At 45.1% G+C, this 26,803-nt stretch overlaps 1 protein-coding gene across 1 annotated transcript in view; it reads left to right on the forward strand.

Moving 5' to 3' along the window:
* GAB3 (GRB2 associated binding protein 3) overlaps positions 1-26,803 on the forward strand; it is a 79,911-nt gene that overhangs the window by 29,190 nt on the left and 23,918 nt on the right. Inside the window, exon 2 of the mRNA XM_063142105.1 lies at positions 23,240-23,543. Within this exon, the coding sequence (XP_062998175.1) occupies positions 23,240-23,543 (304 nt within the window). The remainder of the gene's footprint in view (positions 1-23,239; positions 23,544-26,803) is intronic.

Here is a 26,803-nt window from a genome sequence, read left to right on the forward strand (position 1 = left end):
TTTAGCTGTGCCCCTTTCATCGCCATGGCAACCTGCTTATTCACTTGCCTGTTGCTCTGGCCCAGACACCACTGGTGGTGGAGAGGCAAGCCCTAGGTGCCACACGGCCTACTTGCTCATTGGCTGTCCATCTGTCACACAAACAAGTGGGAGCCAGGATGAAAGGGAGGATGAGGAGTAATAGCAGCTGGTGACAATGGTGGTGAGAAGGTAGACTCATTGGAGGCCCATTATGGACGTCTTGCCCATGTGACCTCAAAAACCTGGAGCTGGCGTTGGCTACAGTGCTCTAAAATGGCAGCTGCCATTTTAATTTCCCGCAGTTCCTCAGAGCAATGCTACATCAGGGCATGGTGGGAAATTTAAGCGGTGACACCCAGACCTGGCTGCCTGGTACTGTGGTCCCAGCAGCTACCTGAGGGCACCTCATATCATATTGAAGCCGGGCTTTGAAGCGTTGTAGCCGGGAATGGATGGTAAAAACTACGGGGAAAACCGGGGTAGACGAACCAACGCAGGACATTATGCTTATAAACTGCTCCGATAACAATTCAAAAAGTAAGAGATACAGGCTGAAAACAAGGTGAATGTGTGATTCATCTTGTTTGCAGCCTGTATCTCTTACTCCTGAATTGTTATTGGTGCAGTTTATAGCATAATATAACGTGTTGGTTTGTTTATCCCATTTTTTTCCTGTTTTTTTTTTTTGCTATGTAGCACACTAATAGTTTAATACAAATGCTTCAACTGTCACACCGTGCAGCTGCACACTTTTTAGCATTTGGTTTGTAATTTCAGGAATGAATGGTGACTTTCGGCACACTGTAGTCATTTGAATGGTAAACTGGACTTCACAAGATGGTTGCCTCGCTTGGTGCTCTTAAGGTGGGGCTTCCAGGTGGGATTTGTAATGTGTAAACTGGCCCTCTTCCATTTCCGTTCTTGCTGTGCTGTGCTCAGATTTGGTCAGGGATGGTATGGGACAGAAGGAAAAATATTCCTGGCCACGGAATCTAAGAGTTACGTAAGAACATAAGAAGAGCCCTGCTGGATCAGACCAAAGGTCCATCTAGTCTACCGCTCCATTCACGCAGTGGCAACCAGTGGTCAACCAGGAATCCACAGGAAGGCACAGCTGCAACAGCCTCTGATACTGGAGGTAGCACATAGTCATCAAGGCTATAGCCATGGATAGCCTTCTCCTCCAGGAATTTATCCAACCCCCTTTTAAAGCCATCCAAATTGGTGGCCATCACTACATCTTGTGGTAGTGAGTTCCATAGTTTAATCATGTGCTGCATGAGGAAGTTACGTGTGTGCCTGAATTCTAGACCAAAGCCTTAGGTCGGAATCCTATGTATAGTTAGACAGAAAAAGTCCTACAAATCCCAGCATTCCCCAGGGATTTGTAAGACTTTCCCCCCTGTCTAAACATGAGTAAGATTGCGCCCATAACATCTCGCGCGTTGAGATGCTGGTAGCACCATTCTTGTACCTGACATTGTTGTTGGTTTTCTCTTCCGTATTGTGCAGTGTGAAGGATATGGGATTTTCTTTCTTCTCTTTTTAAAACCCAGCTATTTCAAGCTTGCAATTTCCTTGACCTCCAGAGCAGTTGTTTGTTGATGTCATTTCTATAGTTACACTGGCCGGAATAATGCTGCCTTTCGTATTTGGGGCCCCTCAATTCCAGAAATAGCGAGTGAGAGAGAGCGTGCAAAGTGTTAATAGCTGGTGGCTCTAGACATGCGTCATAACCATGGTGGCTGTGAGAGCATTTTGAAGATGGCGTTGACAAGACTTCAGGGTGTTCATCTTTCATCTTTAAACTTTAGTTACCTGATGTTGTTCGGTGTTAGATGTTTTCTGTGGCCTGGAGGAGGTGAGGCCTGTCAGTGGTTGGACGGATGAGGACACGTCAGCGGGGACAGCCAAAGTTCAGGTGGGAGGGAGGGAGATACCAAGCATGTACCAGAGGTTGGAGGCATGACGCTAGGCCTCAGGGTGGTTCTGGGGGAGAAAAAAGAAGCTCTTCTGCTTTCTGCTGATACTTATCTCTTAAGCCACTTTACATTTTAATCTGTCCAAAAGTGCTAACTGAGCACCCGGTTTTGTAGAAAAGCCAGTTCTACCTCCGATAAAATAACTGTGGAGAAATAACTCCTCTGGAGACTTTCTTACAGCCATCTTCTGACCGTAGGAGGCATCTAGGATTAATTTTAATATACGTAGTACTATATGTATATTTACATATGTATATATATGTATGTACATATGTATATATGTATATGTAGTACTATATGTAGTAATATATGTAGTACTGAGAAGCTAGGTCTGTGTACCTGTAATTCGCATGCACACTTCTTTAGATTAAGGGGAAATTGCATTGCCTTACTGGGGCTTTGCTTCCTGTTTCTCTTGCGTAATTGTAATGGGCTATATCACATGGGTGGAGATGGGTGATCCACTGGTCTATAATTGAAAACTTCCCCACGTCTTGGTGCTCATAGCCTTGAATGGGACAGCTCCCTCTAGTGGGTGTTTTGTAGAGCAAATTCATCTGCACACGGTAGGAAATCCCATGATATTTCAAAAGAATTGGGATATCAGGGGACGGGGACGGGGGTAGAATTGGATTACCAGGGAAAGGCATCAGAGACGTGCGGGAGGTTGATGTTCTTCTCAAAAGGACCCGCAAACTTCCATCAGTGGCCTGTCATGAATATTCCTTATTTCACTTGTGAGAAATACCCCAACGTAGTACTGAGAAGCTGGGTAGGTTCAGTCTGTGCACCTGGGATTCACATGCACACAAATCAACATCTTATATAAGAATATGTTAGGGAAAGGCCTTTTATTTGAGATCCACCAGACCGATTGTGCTCATTTTTGTTTTAAACTGAAGCTTGAGCAGTGTAGAGATGCAGAAAATGTTGACACTTCAAAAAAGCTCAAAGCTTTTAATTTCCCCCTTGTCGAACAGGCAGGGTAGGTCCTGTTCCCTGGCCGGGGCTGATTGGACTTGATGTCCTGAACGCCTGGAGGGCACCAAGCTGGCTTAAACAAGAGATGGACCCAGGGTCTGATGCAGTATAAGACATTTGAACTTGGGAGTTGTCGACAGTGTGCATTAACCACAATGTGATCAACTTTATGAGCTTGAGTTTATGTACAAAAGCGTGCCAAAATTCTTAGGTTAATGTCGGAAGAGAATTTATTTCGCCAAAATGGAGTAGCTTCAATCCAGAAAGCATAGACGGGTATTTAGCTGCATAATTTGTGGTGTGCCTTTTTTTTTTTTTTTTTACATCCTGAGTCCTGCATTTGCAAGCTGCGTTAAGTGCTAGTAACTGCTTTAAAGGTTAATGATCCAAAGACTCTCTGGAGACGTATTCTTTACTCAAAATACTTCTTTGTTTACTTGCCCCCTCTGTTGATTTAGTTACAGAAAATGGGAACTTCAGTTCATGCTGCTTGTTTATATAGCCTGTTCTTCTCTTCCCTCCGCCGAGGTGGCAGTTAGTAGTTGTGTTCAGGTGTTGCAGGTGCCTCTGATGTCACAGAGGACCGCAGGTGCAAGGTGCTTTCTTTTTCCGGGAGAGGACCTCCCCTATTCCTATGGTTTGCGCTGAGACCAGACAGCTATACTGATGTAGTGGGAATGTGGTCGAATCACTGTGCATCAACTGTTTGGGTGTGGTGACTCGTTTTGTTGAGTGTTTCTGCATGTTTCTGACACATGTCAGGGTTTTTTAAAAAAACATGACCTGCCGGAAAATCTTTCGAACTGTGAGTTGACACAAAACAATGAGTCATAATTTTAGCCTTCACAAGATCTATCACCATGTAAAAAGACTGATAGGTCACAATGCTTGGGCGAGTGGTATGAATTATATTTCTGTTGTTTGTCTGCCTTTGTGTCCTGTAATTTGATCAGTTCCCTTTTCCTGCTCCCTCCCCTTCCTCTTCCTTCTTCCTCTGAAACAAGGTGTGCCATGCAGCTCTCTCTCTCTCTCTCTCTCTGAAGGAAGCACCTTCACTCACTTACACTCAAACACCCAGCTTTGGGGGGCGGCTTCTAGTTAAATAGTGTTAGATAGCCTTCTCTGATGCTGTATATAAAAGCACTAATAAAGTAAGTCAATTTGAACGTCTTTTAAACGGGTTCTTTTAAACCTACTTTTATTACCTCCCAATATTTAAATGCTGTGTTGCCACGCTTTCTCTGTATAAAGCAACTCTGCTGTAAGTCGCACCAGACTGTTTTTAATGCAGAGAACCCCAGAGGGCTGGATTCAGGGTTCGATACTCCTGTTGTGTAGCCTATCTCAGGTATTCAAAAAGTTGAGACGTCCTACCTGAGTCAATGGAGTGAGGCGCAGCTCAGTAGTAAAATCCATGCTTTGCTTACATAAGGATCCAAATTCACTCCCTATTATCTACCACTAACAAGGCTCAGTTAATAGGGAAACAAACGCCACGACAAGTCGGCTGAAAACCGTAAATTATTGTATGGTCAACATCTTCAAAGATTATTATAAGGTAAACACCTCCAAATGAAACCGCCGGTCTGCTTGTAGCCTGAAAAAACGTGAATGGCAGCTGCATTTATGAGGTGTTTACCTCATAATAATCTTTGAAGATGTTGACCATACAATAATTTATGGTTTTCAGCCGACTTGTCGTGGCGTTTGTTCTGACGAAGCTCTTAGCAAAAACAGGAAAACAAACCACGGACACCTGTCAATAAATAACATCTACAACGCTGACAGGAATTAGAAAATAAATAAATATGATAAGAACTGGAAATAATAAATATAACCTTCCATTATAAATATATGTCTAGGTTCCATGCTGATATCATAGCCAACACTATATTGTGTCAAAAAATGTGTTTAAATTGCGCCAAAAAACTGTGATTGTGTTCTATGTACATTATACACTGAAAAAATTACTATAAAAAAGAATTGTTCTATTAGGAGTACTCTTCACACACAGTTTATTAGGCAACTAGTTTGCCACAGATGACCGTGCAAGTGTTACGCATCAGTTTGTTTTATATTTTATATATATTTGTAAATCAATGGGGTTGATGGTTAATTGTTACTGTCCATCACTGTAGGTGTATTATGTAGTTGTGTGCCTTGGGCACTCTATATGTATTGGCATTCTGGAAAAGGGCATGGCTGGCTGGAGTCCAGAAAAAAGAGCCCATTTCATTTTAGGTCCCCCTAAAGTCAGCGGCCAAACCTGACTTCAGTTTATTTGAACTCCACACAGGTGCACTCCGGGAAGGTGCACAGGCTGCATCAACGTGAATATACTTGGAAGACCTCCGTCAACTGGGTGTGACGGGGCGAAAGGGAAGCGAGGGGTGGGGGGAGGTGAGCCAAATACGCGACAGCCCTTCTGGCTCGTTCACAATATGTCCTCACAGATTATTTTTCAGAGATAACCTGCTTGGAGATGCAAATTACCGACATGGCTTACGTTTAAACTGTAGGATATAAAGGAAACGGCTTTGCTTATTAGTTTGGCCGGTGTTTGCTTTCCTTTTGTGCAATTCGGTTTGTTAGTTTTTGTTTGTTCCTGAAGTCATTCTTTCCTCTCAGAAATTTGCATTTGTTCAGGGAGGAAATTTGCTTTTTTCCAATGAAAATACATCACTGGAGTTCTTTTTAAAAATATATATATTATTATCCTCATCATCATCATCATCTAGAACTGGATTTTCTGAACACTCAGGCCACAGCTAGACCTAAGGTTTATCCTGGGATCATCCAGGGTTCGCACCTGCCTGAGCACTGGATCCCTTGTGTGTCACCTAGGTGAACAGGTTTGACCCCTGGACGATCCAGGGATAAACCTTAGGTCTAGCTATGGCCTCAATTGCAACTGGACCATCTCACAATGGTCCAGTTCAGATAACCATTTCTTGGGCTAATAAACTGAGATATTTACAAGCTTTTTGCCCACATGCTCTGACCTTTTGCTGGCCCTTAGCACCCCTTGTTGTAATAAGCTAGGAAGTCTTCACCTAACCATAATTTCCCATTTTGTCCAAGCCAGGAAATGCTGGTTACCATGTTCAGAACAAGGCAGTAACTTAAACCAACTTGAGACCATGGTTTAAGGTACTGGCTAGTTCCGAATCTGCTCACCTTGGTATCCTGGTTCAGACAAAACAGAAAACGATGGCTACTTGAAACTTCCATGGCTTATTATGGCACTCCAAGAACGGAGGATGGCAGAAATTGTATCAAGCTTGTTCAGTGGGTTGGTTCACATGTTAACGTTCCTGGTTTGCAAATCATGGTTTGTAAGATCAGGTATGAACCTTGTTCTCATGTGCTTCCAATTCCCCTGCAGCACTCAGAATCAGTTAGTTACTTCCCATTTCAGGCAAACCATAGTTTCCTACTACCTCTGACCAGGTAAACTATGGTTTGCACTAGACCGCCAAAAATTGGCAGTTTATTTATTGAATAAAAATAAACCACTAAGTGCTTGAAACAGTAAGTAATAATTGATTCTGTATGTGTGAGGAGAACAGGGGAGTACACATGATAAAGCTTGCTCTCCAAACCATGGTGTGGAGGTTCAGAATTGTTCCATGTGAACCAACCAAAATGTGTTAAATCTGTGTTCCGTGATTGTAACGTTAGCTCCCTTAGGAAGTCAAAATCTAGGCTCATTGAGCCACATCACCGCGAGGGCTGTTTTTCACGGTACAATTTCATATGTAAAACGCCACACAGGCATGTGAATGGCTGCATATTTTGTAATGTGAGGATTTCTTTTTCAGGGAGGAAGCTGGGATTGGCTGCTAGACATGTATGTCGGGCCAGTCTTTACAGCAGCCCCAGATAGGCTGCTGAACCGCCCAAAAAGAGAAAAACAGAGGACAGATATTTGCCTATAATTTGCATATACTTATTATTATTATTTCATTTTTATACTGCCCAATACCAAAGCTCTCTGGGTGGTTTACAACAATTCATAAGATAATAAAATACAGGATAAAATACAGTGTAAAAATATAAATATACAAAATTTAAAACAAATTAGACTGCTAAAAACAGATTCAATAGAAGACTAGACCTCTTTAGATGGCTGGCATACGTGCCCCATTGTATGCCATTAAAGGCCTGGGAGTAGACCTGGCGCCGGAAAGATGACAGCGTTGGCGCCAGGTGAGCCTGAGCGGGGAGCGCATTCCATAGTCTGGAGGCCACCACTGAAAAGGCCCTTTCCCTTGTTGCCACCCACCAAGCCTCCCTCGGAAGTGACCCTCAAAGGGTCTCCCAGATGTTGATCATAGTATCCGGGTAAGTTCAGGTTGGGAGAGGCGTTCCGTCAGGTATTATGTGTATCTCTGCAAATTTGGAAAGAAAAACTGCGCTTGAAATAGAAAAACAGAACGTCTCGCCACAGTGGCTGGGGAATGCTGGCAGTTCTGTCTAAACATGCACAGGATAGCACCCCAAATGGGTCAAAATGGCATGTGGACAGCCATGTTTTGATGTGTCTGAGGTGAGTTAAGAGACGCGGACTGTGAGGGAGACTCCCTTGCGTGGCTTTAACGGGCAGGATTTTCTTTTGATACGTTTGTCGTCGTTCTTCCCCCGCCGGCGGTCCACCTCACGTTTCTTTCCACTGAGTCACACTGCCGGTACTTTCTCCGCTCAAAAGCCAGGCCTGATAGACACAACTATCTATCAAGGCAGACCAGCCCTCGCTCACACAATTGCAGGAAGTTATTCCAAGTCTCAGACAATTCCCATTTCTATCTCTAGGAGAGCAAAAGGTCAAAAAACAGCAGGCTCTGGCTTTGCCAGCAATAGCAACGTGAGCCGTTATAGAGGGCTGGAGGGGAAGAATATGTGGTAAGCAACTCTCTGCCCCCTGCTCCGCCCCAGTGCCTGGGTTTCAATTTCCGCACGGAAACAAAGGCGTGAGTGAGCTCAGGCTAGTTTTGGAAAGCTGTATTTTACCCCTAGCTGGGCCAGATTTAGGGACAGGCGACCCTGGAGATGCCAAAACATTAAAACCTTTGCTGGATCAGACTGGTGGCCCATATAGTCGGTATCCTGTTGCCCGCAGTGGCCGGTCAGCTGCCTCTGAGAAGCCCATAAGCAGGATGTGAAATCGTAAGAACATAAGAAGAGCCATGCTGGATCAGACCAAGGTGTGGAGAATGTGGAGAGGGAGACAGTTTTCTCCCTCTCCTATAATACTAGAACCCAATGGGGTCCTCCCATGGAGCTGATTGGTGGGAGATTCAGGACAAATAAGAGGAAGGAATTCTTCACACTGCACATCGTTAAACTATGGAATTCACTACCACAAGGTGCAGTGATGGCCACCAGTTTGGATGGCTTTAAAAGGAGGTGGGATAAATTCCTGGAGGAGAAGGCTATCCATGGCTAATAGTCCTGATGGTTGCATGCCACCTCCAGTATCAGAGGCAGTAAGCCTATATACATCAGTTGCCGGGGAAGATGGGTGAGAAGGTGCTGTTGCACCATGTCCTACTTTGTTGGTCCCTGGCCAACGGCTGGTTGGCCACTGTGTGAACAGAGTGCTGGACTAGATGGACCCTGGGTCTGATCCTGCAGGGCTCTTCTGATGCTCTTACGTTCTTATTCTTTAGTCCAACCTCTTGCTCAATACAGGCGCCGCAACACGGATTACAGAGAGTGCACCCCTGGAAGTTGGCCGTCCAGGTTCTGCTTAAACGCCTCCAGCATAGGAAAGCCTGCCGCCTCCTGAAGCAGTCTGTGAGGAAGTTTCTCCAAATGCTTAGCCATTTCAAGAGAAACCAATACGCTGAGTGTGTGCGGCAGGGTACTGTTCCCAGTACAATGGGGCACCTGCTAGGGAGCGAAGACCATGCTGTTGATTCTCTCGCTCATGCTGAGCATCTTTCAAAAGCCTCCAGACAAAACGTGGTGCCTGAGACCTGATCGCGACCAAGATCGAAGGAGGGCTGTGGGTTTTGTAGTCAAGCCAAAACGACGGCAAGCCACCTGCCACCAGGGCTGTGCCAAAACGTCCACGGAGCCCCCATTTAGAGGGACCTGATCTCTCAACATGGCTACCAGCCTCGAGCCAATCTTGCCAGGTGGCTCAGCAGTGAATGAATAAGCCTGTTTGTGTCGTATGCCTAGGACTGCAAGCATGGGATGGGATCTCCCAGCACCTGTCAGGCCAAAGTATATGGTGGGAGGGGATCGTGTAGTTCACATTGTGGGGCCATAGCTCAGTGTGATAGAGCACCAGCTTCCCAGTAGAAGGTCCCAGGTTCTATCCTTGGCATCTCCAGGTAGGTCAGGACAATCTCCTGCCTGCCCGTGTCGACAGAACTGAGCCAGATGGAGCAATGGTCTCACTCAGTATAAGGCAGCTCCCTGTGTTCACATGCTGTGTAGCTCTGACTCAAATCTTCCAAATTGTTTGTCTCAATAATTCCCATCCTGACCAGTGATAAAGGCAATACAGATTTCTCTCCTGCTGCAGGAGTTAAATTAGCATCGTTTAGCTAATTGGGGTTTTTTTCATAGCAGGGTCACTGATCTTCTGTACCTCTTGCTTTTTGTGGCCTTACATCTCTTGTCTACAATGTGTGAGTTCTGGGTTCACACAACACGCTAACACACCGTGGGTATTGCGTTGCCTGAACGTGGTGCGTTTTCCGCAGGGTGGGTTAATGTGTTGTGTGAACACAGCGCATTTTCTACAGGGTGGGTCATCGTGTTGTCTGCATGCAGCATGGTTTCCACAGGGTGGCTTGTTAACCATGCAATGTGGTTTGTTTTTCTCGAACAAGCCACGTTGAGAACCCATGGCTTGTTATGGGGTTGTTCAGGTCGATTAACAAACCACACAGCTTTGTTAACAATAAACCCTGCCGAAAATGTGCTGCGTTCAGACAACACGATAATCCACCTTGTGGAAAAAGCACTATGTTTAGGCAACACGATAATCCACCCTGCGGAAAACTCACTGCATTCAGACAACACGATAACCCACAGTTCAACAACAACCCACACTGTGTGGATTACTGTGTTATGTGAACCCAGTATGTTTGTGTGCGAGAGTGAAAGAGAGAGACTGACAAATTCGGTTTGAACATAACGTAACTTGGTTTATTAAGCTGAAATAAGCTGAAGATTACAGTTTTATTGGCATTGGCTTCTCTGTGCTCTAGAACAGAGAAGCTACTGCACAAAAATGCTGTAATCTTCAATTAACTTACCTGTGAGTAAAGCCCACTGAATTTCGCAGGACTTACTTCTGAGTAGCTGGGTTCTGGATTGTGTTGTCAGTTTGTTGAATTCCAGGTTGCCGTTAATGGCTCTTAGGTGCTTTTGCCTCAATAGTTCACTAGCATGACTTCTCCTCCAGAATGACTGCGGTGAAGCCTTCTTTCAAAACTTAGGGATATAGAATTCTACCCATATAAATAATTTGTAAAACAACTGGAGTCCTTCATCAAGCAAACCGAAAATTAATATTGGTGTTGACATTCCTTCACAGTTACCTGGTCCTATGGACGGTTCATCAAGACTCTTGTTTAGTTACTGGGTCATTAAAAAAAAGTCTTTGCAATCCAGATGGACATGTGGGATGCACATTCTTATCTTGCCAAAAATATTCCAGTGTTGCTAAAGCCATCTCCTTCCCCCTGCTGGATAGCTCTGTGTTCTGCTTAGCCTAAGAAAATACAGGGATTTATTTATTTTTAATAGATAACAAAACTTCTTAAGTTTCCAAACTTTGCTGGATGCATTTACGAAAAGTATTGTATAAGCAATTTCAATACGGTGCCTCAGTAATTGCCTCGTTTGGCGTGGTGTGTGAGTGTGTATAAGGATATGTTTTCTCTCTCGTGATGTTCTGCTTTATCACGCCTTTCCTCTGAAATATCAGAAATCACCATAACTGAAAATAGAAAGTTCAATGAGGTGGTAAAACTACGGTATAGATTCTGCTCCTGTAGAGCACGTTCGGATCCCATAAATCCAACCCCCCACAAATCCTTACCTTTGGGTGGATTGTGCCCTAAACTATTTTTCTTTCCTTCCATAGTGCAGGCTGTTGAGGACATCATATATTTTGAAAATACGGGTAAATGATTTTATTTGTAGCGTCCGCTGTGGTGTTCTGCTGTGGGCCATTTTTGACGGTATTGATTTTAGGTCAAGGACTGTTGGTCAAGACAGACTTGATTTTGACTTGTATAGACTCCCTGGAAAGGGTTGTTGTTGTTGTTGTTGTTGTTATTGTTTGCTTCAAAATGTTTAGACTTAGACACTAGGCAGGAATTTCATCATAGGTCAGTTTGACTTTTAAGACTTGCTGCATTCCTGCATCAAATGTTTCAGTGGAAGTTTGGAACGCTTGTTTTCCCCAAAGCAAGTTTGGAATGTGATGGGAGACCCTCGCACCCAGGCAGGTCCGGGAGGACGGGATAGAGCTACAAAATCGGATCCTGCCTGAGGCTGTAGGAGAAGATGCTGAAATGTCTTCCTGGAGCGTTGAGGGATCCATTATAGTACCTGTTTATTACAGCAGTGTGTAAACAATAGATAGAAAGAGATTACAGAGGCTTCCAGCCAAGCCTTGTATAATGCAATAGACTTGCTTCATTCATATAATTTAATAGGGGCTCAGATAACACTGTCTTCTACTAGAAGCCCCCCATAGCTCAGGGGTAGAACACCTGCTTCGCATGCAGAAGGTCCCAGGTTCAATCTCCAGTTAGGGCTGAGAAAGATCCCTGTATGAACTCCGCCAGTCAGAGTAGAATGGACAATACTGAGTTGGGTGGACCATTGGTCAGACTCAATATAAGAACATAAGACGTGCCCTGCTGGATCAGACCAAGGGTCCATCTAGTCCAGCACTCTGTTCACGCAGTGGCCAACCAGCCATTGGACAGGGATGAACAAGCAGGGCATGGTGCAACAGCACCCTCCCACCCATGTTCCCCAGCAACTGGTGTACGCAGGCTTACTGCCGCAAATACTGGAGATAGCCTCCTCTTCTCCAAGCTAAACGATCCCGGCTGATGTAACCTTCCCTCATAGGGGAGATGCTCCAGCCCCTTAATCATTTTGGTTGCCGTTTTCTGCACTTTTTCCAGCTCTATAATATCCTTTTTTAGGTGTGGTGACCAGAACTGTACACAGTATTCTAAGTGTGGTCGCACCATAGATTTGTATAAGGGCAGTATGATACTGGCCATTTTATTCTCAATTCCTTTTCTTATAATGCCTAACATGGAGTTTGCCTTCTTTACAGCGGCTGCACACTGGTGGACATTGTCATCGAGCTGTCCACCACATCCCCAAGATCTCTTTCTTGTTTGGTCACCGCCAGCTCAGATCCCATTAGGTTATGCTTGAAGTTGGGTATCACCTTACACTTGCTTACATTGAACCACTTCCTTCTAAAGGTGCACACGTGCAGCAAATAAGAGGCCTTGTGCGATATGGACACATGATGAATTTCCTCCCTGCTTACTAAGCCCAGCCTTCCCCATCCTGGAGCCCTCCAGATGTCTTGGACCACAATTCCCCTCATCCTCAGCCAGATGATGGGAATCATAGTGTAACATCTGGAGAGCCCTGGGCTGGGGAAGTCTGGTCTAACCCGTCCACCATCCCATGATGATCATTTTGAAAGGCTCAAGCATTCAACCGGGCTAAGAAAGGATAGCATGACCCCAGTGGAGGTCATGGGGTGGGGGGGATATTTGTCACAGTTTTTGTGGTCATATCGACGTGGAAAATAGACAGGTCCCATAATTGAAGTAGCTGTAGGCTGAAGATCCTCCTTGTCTCTCTCTATCTGGGTTCATGCTTTTGTGGCAAGAATGAGCTGCTCCTTCAGTACGTTCTCCATTTTGGATTTTGAAAACTTGCAGCACTGTGTTCCAGCAGCCAGTCCCAACCGCGTGCCTTTGACCTCTTTTATCTGTCTCATTCTGCGAGACCGAATCATCTTTGAAATCCTGACCTCTGCATATTTAACTTTCGGGTTCATGTTTTGTTGGCGCTGGAGGGAAGGCCACGGACGACGGTGGGAGTGCTTCCTAGACCCAGCACAGGAAGCGAGTCAGCTCCCACCCATATAAAAAAGCAGCCGGCTGTAGCTTCACGCCGACGGGCACGGTTCCCACAGCAGGACTGCCCTGAGTGGGCAGAAGTTCTTGGATGCTCCAGGCAGATTAGTGAAATGGCATGACTGATGACGTGTTGCTTCTTGTGACCACACACCAAGGCTTTAAGGGGCCCACCCTCAGAACAAAGAGTATTCATGCAGATTTTCACACGCAGTATATATTTTTCACAAAAGTGTAAGACATTTCACGCCGGCATTTCATGCGCACATAGGGAGCTGCATCACACTGAGTCAGGCCATTGGTCTGTCTTGCCTGCTACGGTTGAAACTTGGCTGTCTAGGGTTTCAGGTAAGATGTGCTCCTGAGCCTACCTGAAGATGCAGGGGATTCACTGTTTTGCTCATTTAAAGCTCGAGCTTTAAAAGCAATTAATTTTGTCCGCACCAAACCAGCAAGGCAGGCCTTCCGCCAGCAGGGTGACACGCAGCCCCGAGCACAGCTGTGACTGCCAGTGGGGAGGGGGAGGGGGAGGGGTGGCCAATTGGGGTGCGTGAAGGAGTGCTTCATGCAAATTTTGGAGGGGGATTCACTAGGCCTGAGCCACATTTGCGTTGTTCATGAGCCCCACGACAGGGGCTTTAAACTAGTATTGAAGAACGCTTAAAAATTATTATTATTATTATTATTATTATTATTATTATTATTTATTACATTATATCCTGCAATTTTTCCTCCAAGGAACCCAAGGCGCCGTACATAATCCTCTTCCTTCTCTCCATGTTATCCTCACAACAACAACCCTGTGAGGTGGGCTGGGCTGAGAGTCTGTGACTGGCCCAAAGTCACCCAGTGCGTCTCCATGGCCGAGTGCGGACTAGAACCCGGATCTCCTGACTCCCAGTCCAACACTCTAGCCACTACGCCACACTGGCTCAAAAATGGCAGAGCCACAATTCTGTACATAAGGGGTTTTCACGTAATAAGGAGATTTCATATGATGAGTAATGTCCAACTACTCATATTCTTATACCTTCTTTGGTGTGATAGTTCAGGTGGCACGATTGTGTTTTTGGCTTTCCATTTAGGCTGCCACCCTGTGTGTGTGCTTACCTGGAAGTAAGGCCTATTCAGCTTGGATTCTGTACCGAGAGAACCTTATGACTTATGAAACATCATGCTCTACACAATATACATTTTAAAAACAGGAAGGCAAAAAGAACCTTTTCCCTTAGTAAAAGTCTTGGATTCGTTCCTTGAATGAAAAGTAAAGCAAATAACAGTGGTATTTCCCCCTACCCCCCTGCTACTACATACTGCCACGTCTACCAATTTCCCTGTGGCGATGTCATTATTTTTGTTGTTTCGTGCCTCTATTAAGTGAAATTGTAGCTATTTAGTGCAGCTTACTAGCATCAACTGATTCTTGGTATTACGTTTCCCAGCAAATAATTCCAGATATTTATAAAATAAAAGCAGAGTGGAGGCTATAGACTGAGCAACAGTTGGAACAGGAATTCTGGTTCACGTATATGTGATAGGTGGAAGTAGATTGAAGCCTTTTGTAATGTATTTGTCAGGATTGAAAGTCATACCAACCACAAAATCAAAAACATAATTGCAATACAATAAATCATAGTATCATCCATTATAAGAAACCCCAACTATTTGCATGTTTTATATGCTTGGCTATAAACCGATTTGTTTTAGTGTTACTTAATTTTAAAGCGTTTGTTTACTTCTTTGCTATGGGTCTGCAAGGAGTGGTTTGTTCTGAAATAAGAGCCATTTCAGTCTGTGTAGTAAATAAAGAACACACCGGTATAAAAGACACCTGTATCTCAGAGGCACACCTGCCAGTACAGAGGATATGAATGCAAATGAAACACCAGGAAGGTGACCTCTTAAAGGCAGATCGTGAGAATGTATTTCACTGAAAGTGGGTGACAGTTGAAATTATTGAAAGAGGATGACATGCAAATAAAAGTGATAGAAACCACAATGCAGCATTATAAAAAGACTATCCAGTAATTTCAAACTTGTAATAACGTTCCTGGACCTCAGCCATCTAATAAGGAAATAGTTGAAACGTCTACCATGTTCGTTTTCAATAGGGCTGTGCACCACTTCGGTTATGGATCAGAATCCTGAACCGAAGCGATTTAGACTGAATCAGTCCGAATCGGTCTAAAGCAGGTTAGAGCGATCCAAAGAGCTTTGGATCGCTTTGGACTGATCCAGATGATACAGAGGCCCTGATAGGGATGGATGGACGCACCTCAGTCCAACATAGGCAACCACCAAATCTTCCATGTGAGCTGCCATTTTTACAGAACGTGGGAGCTCTGTAGTTTCATAGAGCTAATGATGCGCACAGTAGTGGCTGTAAAAGGCCATTCCAGCTGTCGGGCCCAGTGGATGGGGGCAGCAGCTCACCGGCCCAGGTTCGGGGGGTGAATGGGGGGGGAGTCTGACGGATTTCTGGTTGGGCGTCCCTGACATCCCAGTGGGCCTCACGCCTGGCTTTCCCAGCAGTTGCCCAGGAAAATGGACCTCCAAACGATTCGGATGTCTGAGGCCTGATTCGGATCCGAAGTGGGTCGGATCTGAATCGGCCCGAAGCATATTGGGGCCTCCAAATATGCCTCCGAAGTGGCTTGGGGAAATTGTGCACAGCCCTAGTTTGCAAGCAGCTACTCCAGAGGACGGAGGCGAAGAGATGGACACATCGCCACCCAGCAAAAAGGTTCTTATTAGTACCCATAGCTCAGTGCATGCAACCACTGGGGTGAGAGGGGGGATAAGCAATTAATTTGCCAGCCGAAGAGCCGTGGACTTGGTTAAGATAACAATTCAGCTACCGTGTTTCTTTTTTAAGAACAGGAATTTTTTTTAGGAGGGGGGCGCTGACAGAATCTCTTTGCCCAATTTCCTGTTTATGTTCCTTTAGTCCGGGGCTTTAGCATCATGTGAGATGAGACAGTTAAAGATGGGCTGAACGGCTGTTGATTACTTTCCCCTGCCTGCTCAGTTAAGAAGGTGAAACAGCAAAAAAATAAGAAGAGAAAGCAGTATTCTGTTTGCAAGGAATGTAGCGAGCAAACGCCAGAATGAAGTGAAACTCAAAGCGGGGCACTAGATAATCAAATAGAGGCGGGGGGGGGGGGAGACGACATTTTAACCACCTGCACTGGTTGTTGACCTCTCCATATAAATACAGGCTGCATCTGTGTTTACAATCACACATCAACTGCAAAAAAAGGGATTTGTCCCCACAGACATTTGTTTTTGCAAAGGGTGTGTGTGCATGTGTGAAACATTGGAGTCTTTCCATAAAAGCTATTAGCTTAGTAAAAAATAATAATTCAACAATCCTCCAAAATTGAAGTTGGTTTGGTGTTGGATATGTGTAATTGAGACTTCGTTTAACCTGGCCGGTGGGGGTGGGGGTGGGGGTGGCGTTGAATAGTGCATTGAGATGTCTTGAAACTCTTAAAAATACCATCTTCAGAGCTTTCTTCGACAGGTGAGGTCATGCCCCCAGGTGGAGGTGCTGGGTTACGTAGGGCATAAAGGCTGGTCCACAACACTGCTGTCCTATAAGCACTTAACCAGGGAGTCGCCTCCTTTGAGTGTGATGTATAGGATTGCACTCTTAAGATGAATTTTTGGCGACTACCTCAGGAACAGGGTAATACGGATTGTTTCACTGAAGGTTGCACCCAGACTTGGCCGTTCTTGACTAAAGCTGTTGGGTTCCGTCGGTGCCAACCGGAGCTAATCTCATTTTGTTTCTGGTGATTGTCTCCCACTGGTGCTGGGCTGAACAATTTGGCATAGGGATATTTGTAAGTTTCAGGGGAGGGGCGAAAATACCCCCTGAAGAATGAATCGTTGTATTTTTATACACACAGAGAGAGAGAGAGAGAGAGAGAATTCTGAACTGTGTATGTAAGGGAAACACCCAAAGATTTGTTCCAAACACTGTGAGACAATGAAGTGAAATGGCGTGGGTATTATGGTCTGGATAACTCTTAATGGTCAAATTTCTACTGACAAAGGCTACGATGAAAAATGCCTGGGTTTCGTTATTTTATTGTGCATTCGCCGTATTTACAGTGTTTAAAAACGGGATGGGGTGGGGGAGTGAGAGGTGGGTTCTTTCCATTATAAGCACCTTTTGTCAGAAGGACCAAAGGAGAGTGTAGCTGGGTCACTCCCAAGATCCATCTTGTCTGGTGACCTACATCCCACAGTGGCGGACCAGATTCCTCCTGGAAACCCACAAGCAGGTTTTGAAGTCAGCATCAGCTGTCTTCTGTCCATGCTCAGAGGTGCTGGTAGTTAGTCTCAAGCTGCCTCTGGCCCTGCAGGTGGCACCTAGCCATCATGACTAGTAGTCCTTGATAATCATGTCCTCTATGCATTTGTCTAATCCAGTGGACGCTGGTAGCTCCAATGTCAGTGGGGCAGTCTGGGTTTCAGTAGGAACCAGCCAGAACTCTAAAGCAGCTATCTAAAGTACTCCGCACCCCAGCAGTACACTAAAGAGCGGATTGGGACCATGGCTCATGGGAAGGGCAGGTCTGAACCTTCCCACCTAGGGAAAACCCCTCCATTAGCACGAATTGAGGTTCTCCTCTCTTTTTTTTTTAACACACAAAAAAAGAAAAGACGCCATCACACGTGGATAAAAAGGAGGAGAGAAAATGCCACTCAGTCAAAATAAAATCTGAGCAAAAGATGAAATCTCTCCCCCCCCCAAAAAAAACCCTGCAAATGCCCAATGCAAATGGCATGCCCTATTCTACAGCATCTATGCATGTTTATGTGGTGGTAGGGGGGTGTAATTTAGTGGAGGGGGGAGTGGCTGGTTGAGAAGGTTTAAATCTCCTCTGCGCATGTGCGGTGGTCCTGATCCAGAGCAGTGCCACAACTGCTTACGCTGTGGCACACAAGATGGTGAGGATCAGCTGCACACAGTGTATGGAACATCGCATGTCGTTTAGCCCTGTGCAAAGCAAATTGTATCTGTGTCCGTGTCTGTGTCTGTGTCCGTGTGTGTGTGTGCATAAACACATGTTTCCTTAACTTCCACAGCTTGAAGTGTGATTTTCCAAACGGCCTTTACAAAGACAAAGAGTCCCATCGGCTTCAAAGCTATTTGACTTAGATTCGCCTAAAAGAAACCATTTGCCTGACAGTGAATTTGCAAGTTTATTAAATAGCAGCAATGACTCATCCATGTGCAGCTGTTCCTAGGTGCATAAATATGCATAGACGCTATAGAATAGGGTGTGCAATTTGTGACGGGAACGTGGTTTTTTAGGGAAACAGATTTTTGGCTTTCGCTCAGATTTTATTTTTCAGCGTGGGGCATTTTTTCTCCTCCTTTTCATCCATGGGTGAGGGCGTCTTTTCTTTTTTGTGCAAGGAGAAATGGAAGCCACCTTGCTTTTCTTGAAAACCTTGGCCTTGGTTTGCTTTTCTATGAAACATTCATCCGACAGCTAGCATAAGACAGTGGCAGGTCAATGCTCTTGGCCAATAATGGCTGCGTATCAATTGAGTGGAAAAGAGGGAGCTGATTTCTTCACTGCTGTTTGAATGCCCGAGTAACTGGAGATTTTCTGTCCCTTCAAAATAAATTCTGAGTTCTTGGAACATGCCTAGGACACATCTTTTTTCTTGCTTTGGATCTAGAGATACCAAGAAATATCTGGAAATAACAAGGGAGGGCAAACAGCTATCCCCCCCCCCACACACACACTATGAAGTCAGATTGCAGAAAGAGTTATTTAATTAATGTGTCTTTTATTATGTCCAAACTTTCCTTGATCCACCATGAGCTTTTGCCATCTGTGAAATCTACTCTCAGGAGAATCGAATCATATCTTTTTATCAGATATAAATGGGATGAATGTCAAATCTCAGCCACGGGTAGTTCGCAGGGAGGGGAAATTTGCAATTCCCTGGTGCATCTGTGAAAGTGCTTCTCTTCACCCAAATGTATCTTTGGATCCAAGCCAAGATGATAATAGGAGCTATTGACTCTATTATAATGGTTATGCCTTTTTCTTTGTAGTGCCCTTGAAAAAAGCAAAAAGCGTCATAGCTCAAGATGCGTTGGGATTCGTAAGGAAAATCTGCTTTTGATCACACCCGAGGACACAAATCTTCCTCTTTACGGCACTGGATAGAGAATCAGAGTCAATAAATTGGACAGGGGGTGTTTATAACTCACTAGCTTTTGGAGTTAACTTTTATTGTTAGCCAGTGACTTTTATCAAGGGTGGAATTTAGGGGGGCAGACTTGCCTAGTTATTTTAAAGCGTGGGCCCAGCCTATCTCGTTCGTTATTATCTTGGGGTCTCCGTATTTAACCTTTGACTTGTGTTACGTTAACGAACAGAAATTGATAGAAATACTTAGGCAATAAAGAGAGCCATCCTGTGGTCCTGGGAGGGCATCCTAGTGAACCATAGGATCCTTTGGCGTGCCCCACCCCACCCCCAAGGCTGTAGACACGGCTACAACCTCAGAAGGGGGACTCTGGTATCCAATCCTGCCTTGCCCCTTTGGAGCTGCCGCAGAGAGAACTGTACCAGCTGCATTCTGGCAAAAATACTAAGAATCCTTTGGCCTCTACAGCCCTGCTCCTGCCTACCCTTTTGACGGGCTCAGAGGCCTATCTAGAGTAAAAATGCAACAGCAGGATCAGGGAGAGGTAAAAACCGCCGCCATTGCTTCTTTCACCTAACCGGCAGTAGCATTGGATCCACGGAAGCCTCTCAGTTCTAATGAGGACACGAGCCGTAGGGTTGCACCTTACATTGATCCAGTGAACTCCATCTGTAAAATGGGCACATCTTCCTGTGTGCAAGTTACGTGTTTTGTGCCTTGATGCGCTGCCCTGTGTGCTCAGTTTAGCAGCTCTCCTCATATTTCTAGTTGCTGTTCTGAGCTTGTGCCACATTGGACTAGCCTGGATTATGGTAGTTTTGTAGCAGTGGACTCATCACCTATGTGTGTGGGGGTCTACCTTCTTGAATTTAAAACCCAGCGGTCCCAAGACTGAAAGAAAAAGGGATTAGAATACAGAAAGCTTAAATCCATAATCTAGTTAGTTTATGTAACAGGTCTGTTGAGCCTGAGGTCTGTGAGCCAAATCTGGGCCTTTAGGGCCCAGTCTAGATTTCTAGGCTGTCCCAGATATCTGGTTCCCGTTCCCTCTGATCTTCTGTTGGTTTTCCAACTGTAGCACCGTTCCCCCCCCCCCCCCATTCTAAAAGGTGTAAATGCATCTGCTAAGGCTTTAGTTCCTGGCTGTAAGAGCTTTAAGCTGGTATTTTGGCCCCTCCCCTTTTGCTTTTGGCTCCGCCCACCACTGGGACGTGTCCCCGGAAAGCTTTGCTTGAAATTGAATTCAACCGTCAGCCTGAAAGAGGCTCAATGCCCTGTTTGTGAACCGCCCAGAGAGCTTCGGCTATTGGGCGGTATAAAAATGTAATAAATAAAATAAATAAAATAAATTACAAAAGAGGGAAACTGCTGTTTATATTCCCCATTGCTTCAGCTTGGCTTTCGCCTGTGTTTGATAACGACACCTGCAACGCACCGAGCGCTTTAGGACGGAGGCAAACATAACCTTCCAAGTGTGGTCGAAGTGGTTTGTAAAACGTCGTCGCGGCATTTGCGAAGGCGTTGCTGAGCCGCTCCACGGCACTGCAAAAGCTGCGCATCTGTCCTCACGCTGGGAATCCTCATCTCTTCTTGACAGCCTCCCAGGAGGGCATTATGATTCCTCTTCTACGGATTGGGGAGCTGCTGTTGAATAGGGTGACCCCATGGAAAGGAGGACCGGGCTCCTGTGTCTTTAACAGTTGTATTGAAAAGGGATTCTCAGCACGCTTCATCACAACAGTTAAAGCTGCAGGAGCCCTGCCCTCCTGACCAGATACAAAAGAGGGCAACCCTGTAAGGTAGGACAGGCTGAGAGATTGTGAACAGTCCAAGGTCACCCACCGATGCTTGTTTTGGGGTTGATTTTTTTTTTCATCCCTTCTGTTCCCACCCATATTTGTTTTTGTTTTTCTGCAAGCCTTGGACCCTGGTCAAACAGATACCTCCCACTTGTGCATAAATGTGTCATTCTGGCTGCATCCGGATCCTACTCAAATAGGCCAGGGTTCCCCAACCTGACAGCTCTGGAAAATTCCGGGCTGGGGAAGGTTGATGATATATAGGCCTTTTTAACTGAATGCAACTGCTTGGTCTCTCTTCCCATTCGCTTTGAATCTTTTAGGCCAGTGGTTCCTAATTGGTGGTCCGTGGACCCCAGGGGGTCCACGTAACCCACCCAGGGGGTCCGTGGCACCATTCACATATTCACCATTCATTTCTGGAGTCCACTGATGACGAATTCTTACCAGAAATAAAATATAACATCACTGAGCACCTGCGTGATTTAGCGACTAGCTTCAGAGATTACTTCCCTGCACCTAATCCTGAATACTCATGGATAAGGAATCCTTTTGAATGTGGTGATGTACAACCAACAACTCTTATCAGCGGAAGAGCGAGATGCACTTGTTGACGTGACTTGCGATGGTTCATTGAAATCATTTTTCAAAGAATATAGACTGGACCAATTCTGGGTAAAGGTTTTTCCTGATTATAAGAAGTTAGGTGAAAAAGCTTTTGAAACATCTAGTTCTCTTTTGTTCCACATATCTTTGTGAACAAGCAATTTCGACATTTTGTTATGTGAAAAACAAGCATAGATTTTTCTCTCTCCAAAAATTGCTTTGCACAGGTAACTACCATAGAGATAATATTTTTTTCGAAAGTAGGGGGTCCATGGCTTGGCATTTGAAAAACAAGGGGTCCACAGTACATAGCTAATTGGGAACCACAGTTTTAGGCATCACTTATCGGAGTCTTTTGAGCCCTGAGGTTTTCTGTGCCCTTAACCAAAGGCACATTCTTTGTGGACATCCCTTTCCTACAAGCTTTGCATTCTGGGACGTTAAAATTTGGGGAAAGGAGAGCAGCTTTCATTTCTTTCCCTAACAGGCTGACGCAGCTGTCGTTTTTAAGAGACGGTGACATTTCAGCTCTATTTCCCCCAGTCATTTATCAGAAATGCTAATAAATTCCTCCTGGCTGTGCCAACAATACCCCCGCCCCCGGATTTATTTACTTTTGTGGTGGTCGTGGTGGTGAAGAATCAGTCATGCCTTTTCTTAGCGGCTTAACATCCTCACCCATGCTAATAAAAGCAAGCAACAGAAAGCATATAAATGTAAATGTGCATCAGAGCCTCTTAAGCAATCATTTCCAGGAATCCAAAAATAAATGTGATGCTTCTCCTCCCAGCCAGCTTGAGGACGTCTACCTGGGCTGCTTTGATAATGATGATGTGTCAGGAACTGTGCAAAAGCTGAAAATTGCCAAACCGTCGGTGATCCAGGGGAAAGGCTGCCTGACGGGTTGGATAATAGGAACAACTCCGCATGCTTCCGGATACTAGGGGGCGATAGCGAGTGCGTATTGCTCATCGCTCTGGGTGTCCTTTGCAGTGGGGGAAAACGTGCAAAACCTGTGAAACCAGGAAGTGGTTGGCAGTCCAAGAGAAATGTGAGGTCAAGGGAAAGGAATGTGGCCACCTGGGGAATTTCCAAAGGGCCGTTTCTGGCCCCCAGGCTTGAGGTTTGACACCCCTGCAGTCAACAATACTGGGCCTGATGGACAAATAATTTGACACGACATAAGCTGGCTCCAGCTCCAGCTGAGGGCCCCTTCCCTCTTGCTACCGTAGCTGCTAAGGCCACCAGAGGGAAAGGAAGCAGCTGCTGAACTTTGCAACTAAGAATCAAGTGCCTGAATTTGCTTCTTTTTTTTCCCTCCTCCCTCCCCATCCCCTTTCCTTTTGTGTCATGTTTTTTAGATTGTAAGCCTGTGGGCAGGGACTGTCTTAAGAAATATTTTCGTAAGCTGCCTTGAGAGCCTTTTTTTGGCTAAAGGGCAGAATAAAAGTGCTATAATAAATAATAATGAATAAATAAGGTAGTTCACCGTTAGTAATACTTCTCTGATTGTATTGTTTCCTAGGCTTGGCGGAAGCGCTGGTTCGTGTTGCGTCAAGGCCGGATGAGCGGCAACCCCGACGTCCTGGAATACTATCGGAACAGCCACTCCAAGAAGCCAATCCGGGTGATTGACCTGAACGAGTGTGAGGTGGTGAAGCACTCGGGGTCCAACTTCATCAAGAAGGAATTCCAGAACAACTTCGTCTTCGTTGTGAAGACGACTTACCGCACCTTCTACCTTGTGGCCAAGTCCGAGGAGGAAATGCAGCTATGGGTGCACCACATCACGCAGATCTGTAACTTCGGGCATTTGGAAGACGGCACAGGTGAGCTCAGAGATCACGATCACTGGTGCACATAACTCAGGGTTAACGTCTTTCTCAAGGAATGCCTGGATTGGAGGATGTCTGATCCATTCAAAAACGTTTGCACTCCTAGAAAGTGCCCCCTGCAGAGTGGTTTAAAATCACCCTCTTTAAAAGATAGTTGGCTAGCTTTGACCAAGGAGTAGGTGGCATAGGGCCCTCCTGGTGTTGTTGGACTGCATGGCTCCATGGTTACAGGATGGATAAAAAATCAATGATTTTTAAAAATAATAGTAAAAAAATGGGATTTTTTTAATTTAATAAAATGCTTTTTGAGGAAAAATCTATCTAAAGATAGTTTTCTATTTAAGATACATTATAGTCCAAAGGTTATTCATCATGAAATAAAGATTAGTTTTTAATTATGTAGCATGAAGCTGTATATTCATGCAATGTTTAATTTTTTTGGGAAATGAATTCCATTAATCCATTCACCATGTCATGCTCTTCCAGAGGTTTCTGTAAGATTATTGGGCATTTTTTTTTCTATCTATAAGATATTATCACAGCTGCTTGGTTTTACAGTTCTCAAAACTGTGACTTTGTGTCTGCAGAGATCACCATCCCATTGTTCCTTTGCAAATCTATGTACGCAGAATCAACCCTCTTACCTCTTAAGTGCTAAGTTTCCAAAAATTCAGTGAATAGAGTGCACTTTTGGGTGGGGGGGAAGTCACATGATTAAATTGAGTCTTTCTGAGTAGTGATTTAAATCATGATTTAAATCAATTTGAGTGCAAATCCACCCTGGCTGGTTATGAGGGATGATGGTAGTCCGGTCCCAAGAACATCTGGGCAGGATGTACTCAACTGCTTTGATACGGTTTATAACAGTAGTGACAACCGTTGGGGCCCAGGACACCAAACCATAGACCGTTTTCAATTCATTTTCAAAGTGTTATATCCTGCTTGGTGTAGATCTGCCCCTCGAAGGTTACACATTCCCCCATTCCTGCTTTTAAGCTGATGTATGTTATTTTGGCCTGACGTGAAGGGCCAGTGGGCAGGACTGGTTTGATGGACCCCTTTGGAAACTGATATATCCCTTTCACGTTCTTGAAGAATGTACAGGGCTGGTGCCAGACTATTTTGCGCCCCAGGCAAGGTGAGCTACTTTCACACACACAACCCCCCCCCCCCCAATGCCAACTTTGATTTTTAAGAACAGATGTTTCCTGGAAAAAATAAGAAGCACAAAACTTGAAACTGCTAAATTTATTTTAAAGTGCAAGAAATACGTCATGCCAATTATAGCAAACAAATGGGAAAGGAACGTCCATGGGTCTAAAATGCATCATTTAATAGGAATATCACCTCCAAATCATCGCCCCCCAACTCACACGTGCGCGCACACACACACTCACTCCAAACAAACACACATGCATGAACACATGCATTCACTCAAAGACCCCATTCACCCCATTCACCCATACATTCTTTCTCTCTCTCTCTCTCTCTCTCTCTCTCTCTTCCGGGCGCATTCCGGAAGTCTGAACGTGGAGCTGCCCCCACCCCCACCCCAGGGTCCTTGGCTTCGCTTCAGCTGGGCGGGTGCGGGGCGCCATCTCGCCCGCCCAGGCCCAGCTGAATCCTCGGGCCGGGCCGGCTCACAGCCAACGCGCGTGAGTGCTGCGCTGTGCCCGGCGCCCCTCTTAGCTTGGCACTCTAGGTGGTCGCCTGAGTGGCCTCTATGGTAGCATCGGCCCTGTGTAAACGTACAATGAATGAAAGTCCGCTTTTTACAAACCGCTTTACATATGATCTGAAATCCACAAACACAAGGTTCCTAGTAGTAGTTAGGCCCTTAGGAACTATTCAAATGGGAATATTCAACTATTCAAATGAGTGGCCTCTATGGTAGCACCGGCCCTGAGAATGTATGGCCTTTGCTAGACCTACAAGTATCGCAGGATGTCGCCCTCATTTACACATCAGGCACGGCGACCTCCGGAGGAGAGGCGTCACACCCGCCATTTTTAATTTTTTTTTTTAAAGGAACGGAGCACACGAATGCTCGTGCACAAAGGTAAGGTGTTTTTTTAAAAAAATTAACTTCATTTCCCCACTCCCCGCCCCCTAGCCCCGATGGGCACAGGGCCCCTGGCTCTGCGTGAGTAAACCCGTGGAAATGGGCCACACGCTCTGCGGTCTCGGGTTCAGTCCGGGGCCGTGGAAAAAGAGGGGCCAAAGGGTAGGGCTATATCCCGGGGCCAAGGACGGTTGACCCCTGCCTGATGACCCCTGCCGTCATCTGGACACACAGGGACAATCCCGCGTATCACCCTGGGATATAGCCTGGTCTAGTTGAAGTGAGTAAATGTTCTGGTTGAGATCAGTATCCTCGATACAGTGAAAAGTTAATTTGCAGAGCATTTCAATGGTGAGATTCCATGGGGGAGAACCAACACTTCCTCAGCCAGCTGGGAATGATAGGAATTGAAGTCCAATGCATCTGGAAGGGCCCAAGTTGGACAAGGTGTTCTAATGGCCTCTGGTTTTCTCTGCATAAGAAATTGTGAATTTATGTAAGCCAACCGAATACTAAAACGGCAGAATACTAAAACTTGCAGGATGGAAAAAGACAGAGGAGATGATGATGATGATGATGATGATGATGAAGAAGAAGAAGAAGAAGAAGAAGAAGAAGAAGAAGCATTTATGAGCTGCACAGGTCAATTCTACAACAATTTGTTTTGACGGCTCAGTTAGCTGTGATGTTCATGTGCTGGGAATCGTCCTAGATTCCAGGTACTTCCTCATATGCTCAGGTCTTAATTTTTTAAAAAATAAAAGATGTTTCTGGTGATCATGGATAAAAATTTCATGAAGAACAGGCAAAGAGCCTTAGACCATAAGAACGTAAGAACGTCCGCCTTGCTTCAGGCCCGCGGTTGTATTTCAAAATAAACGCTGAAGAAGAACGCAGACCGAAATAACTCTTAACATTTTTGACATGTGTTCTGCGTGCCAGAGAAGCATCTAAATTTTGAAAAGGCATCTGGTTTTAAAGAGACAAGATTTCCAATTACATTTTTTTCACAGAGATTAGTGCACTTTTCGTTTTATGCTTCATTTAAATCACGCCCAGGCATGAGTCATTTTGCAGATGGCATGATGGTTACAAGAAATGGTTCCATCTTCTTAAAAGAGAGAGAGAGAGAGAGAGAAATCTAAAATCCAATTTTCTAATCTTATCATTGAATCATACCAAATCTACGTAC

This window comes from Elgaria multicarinata, chromosome 15 (genome assembly GCF_023053635.1).
Source record: "Elgaria multicarinata webbii isolate HBS135686 ecotype San Diego chromosome 15, rElgMul1.1.pri, whole genome shotgun sequence".
NCBI lineage: Eukaryota > Metazoa > Chordata > Lepidosauria > Squamata > Anguidae > Elgaria > Elgaria multicarinata.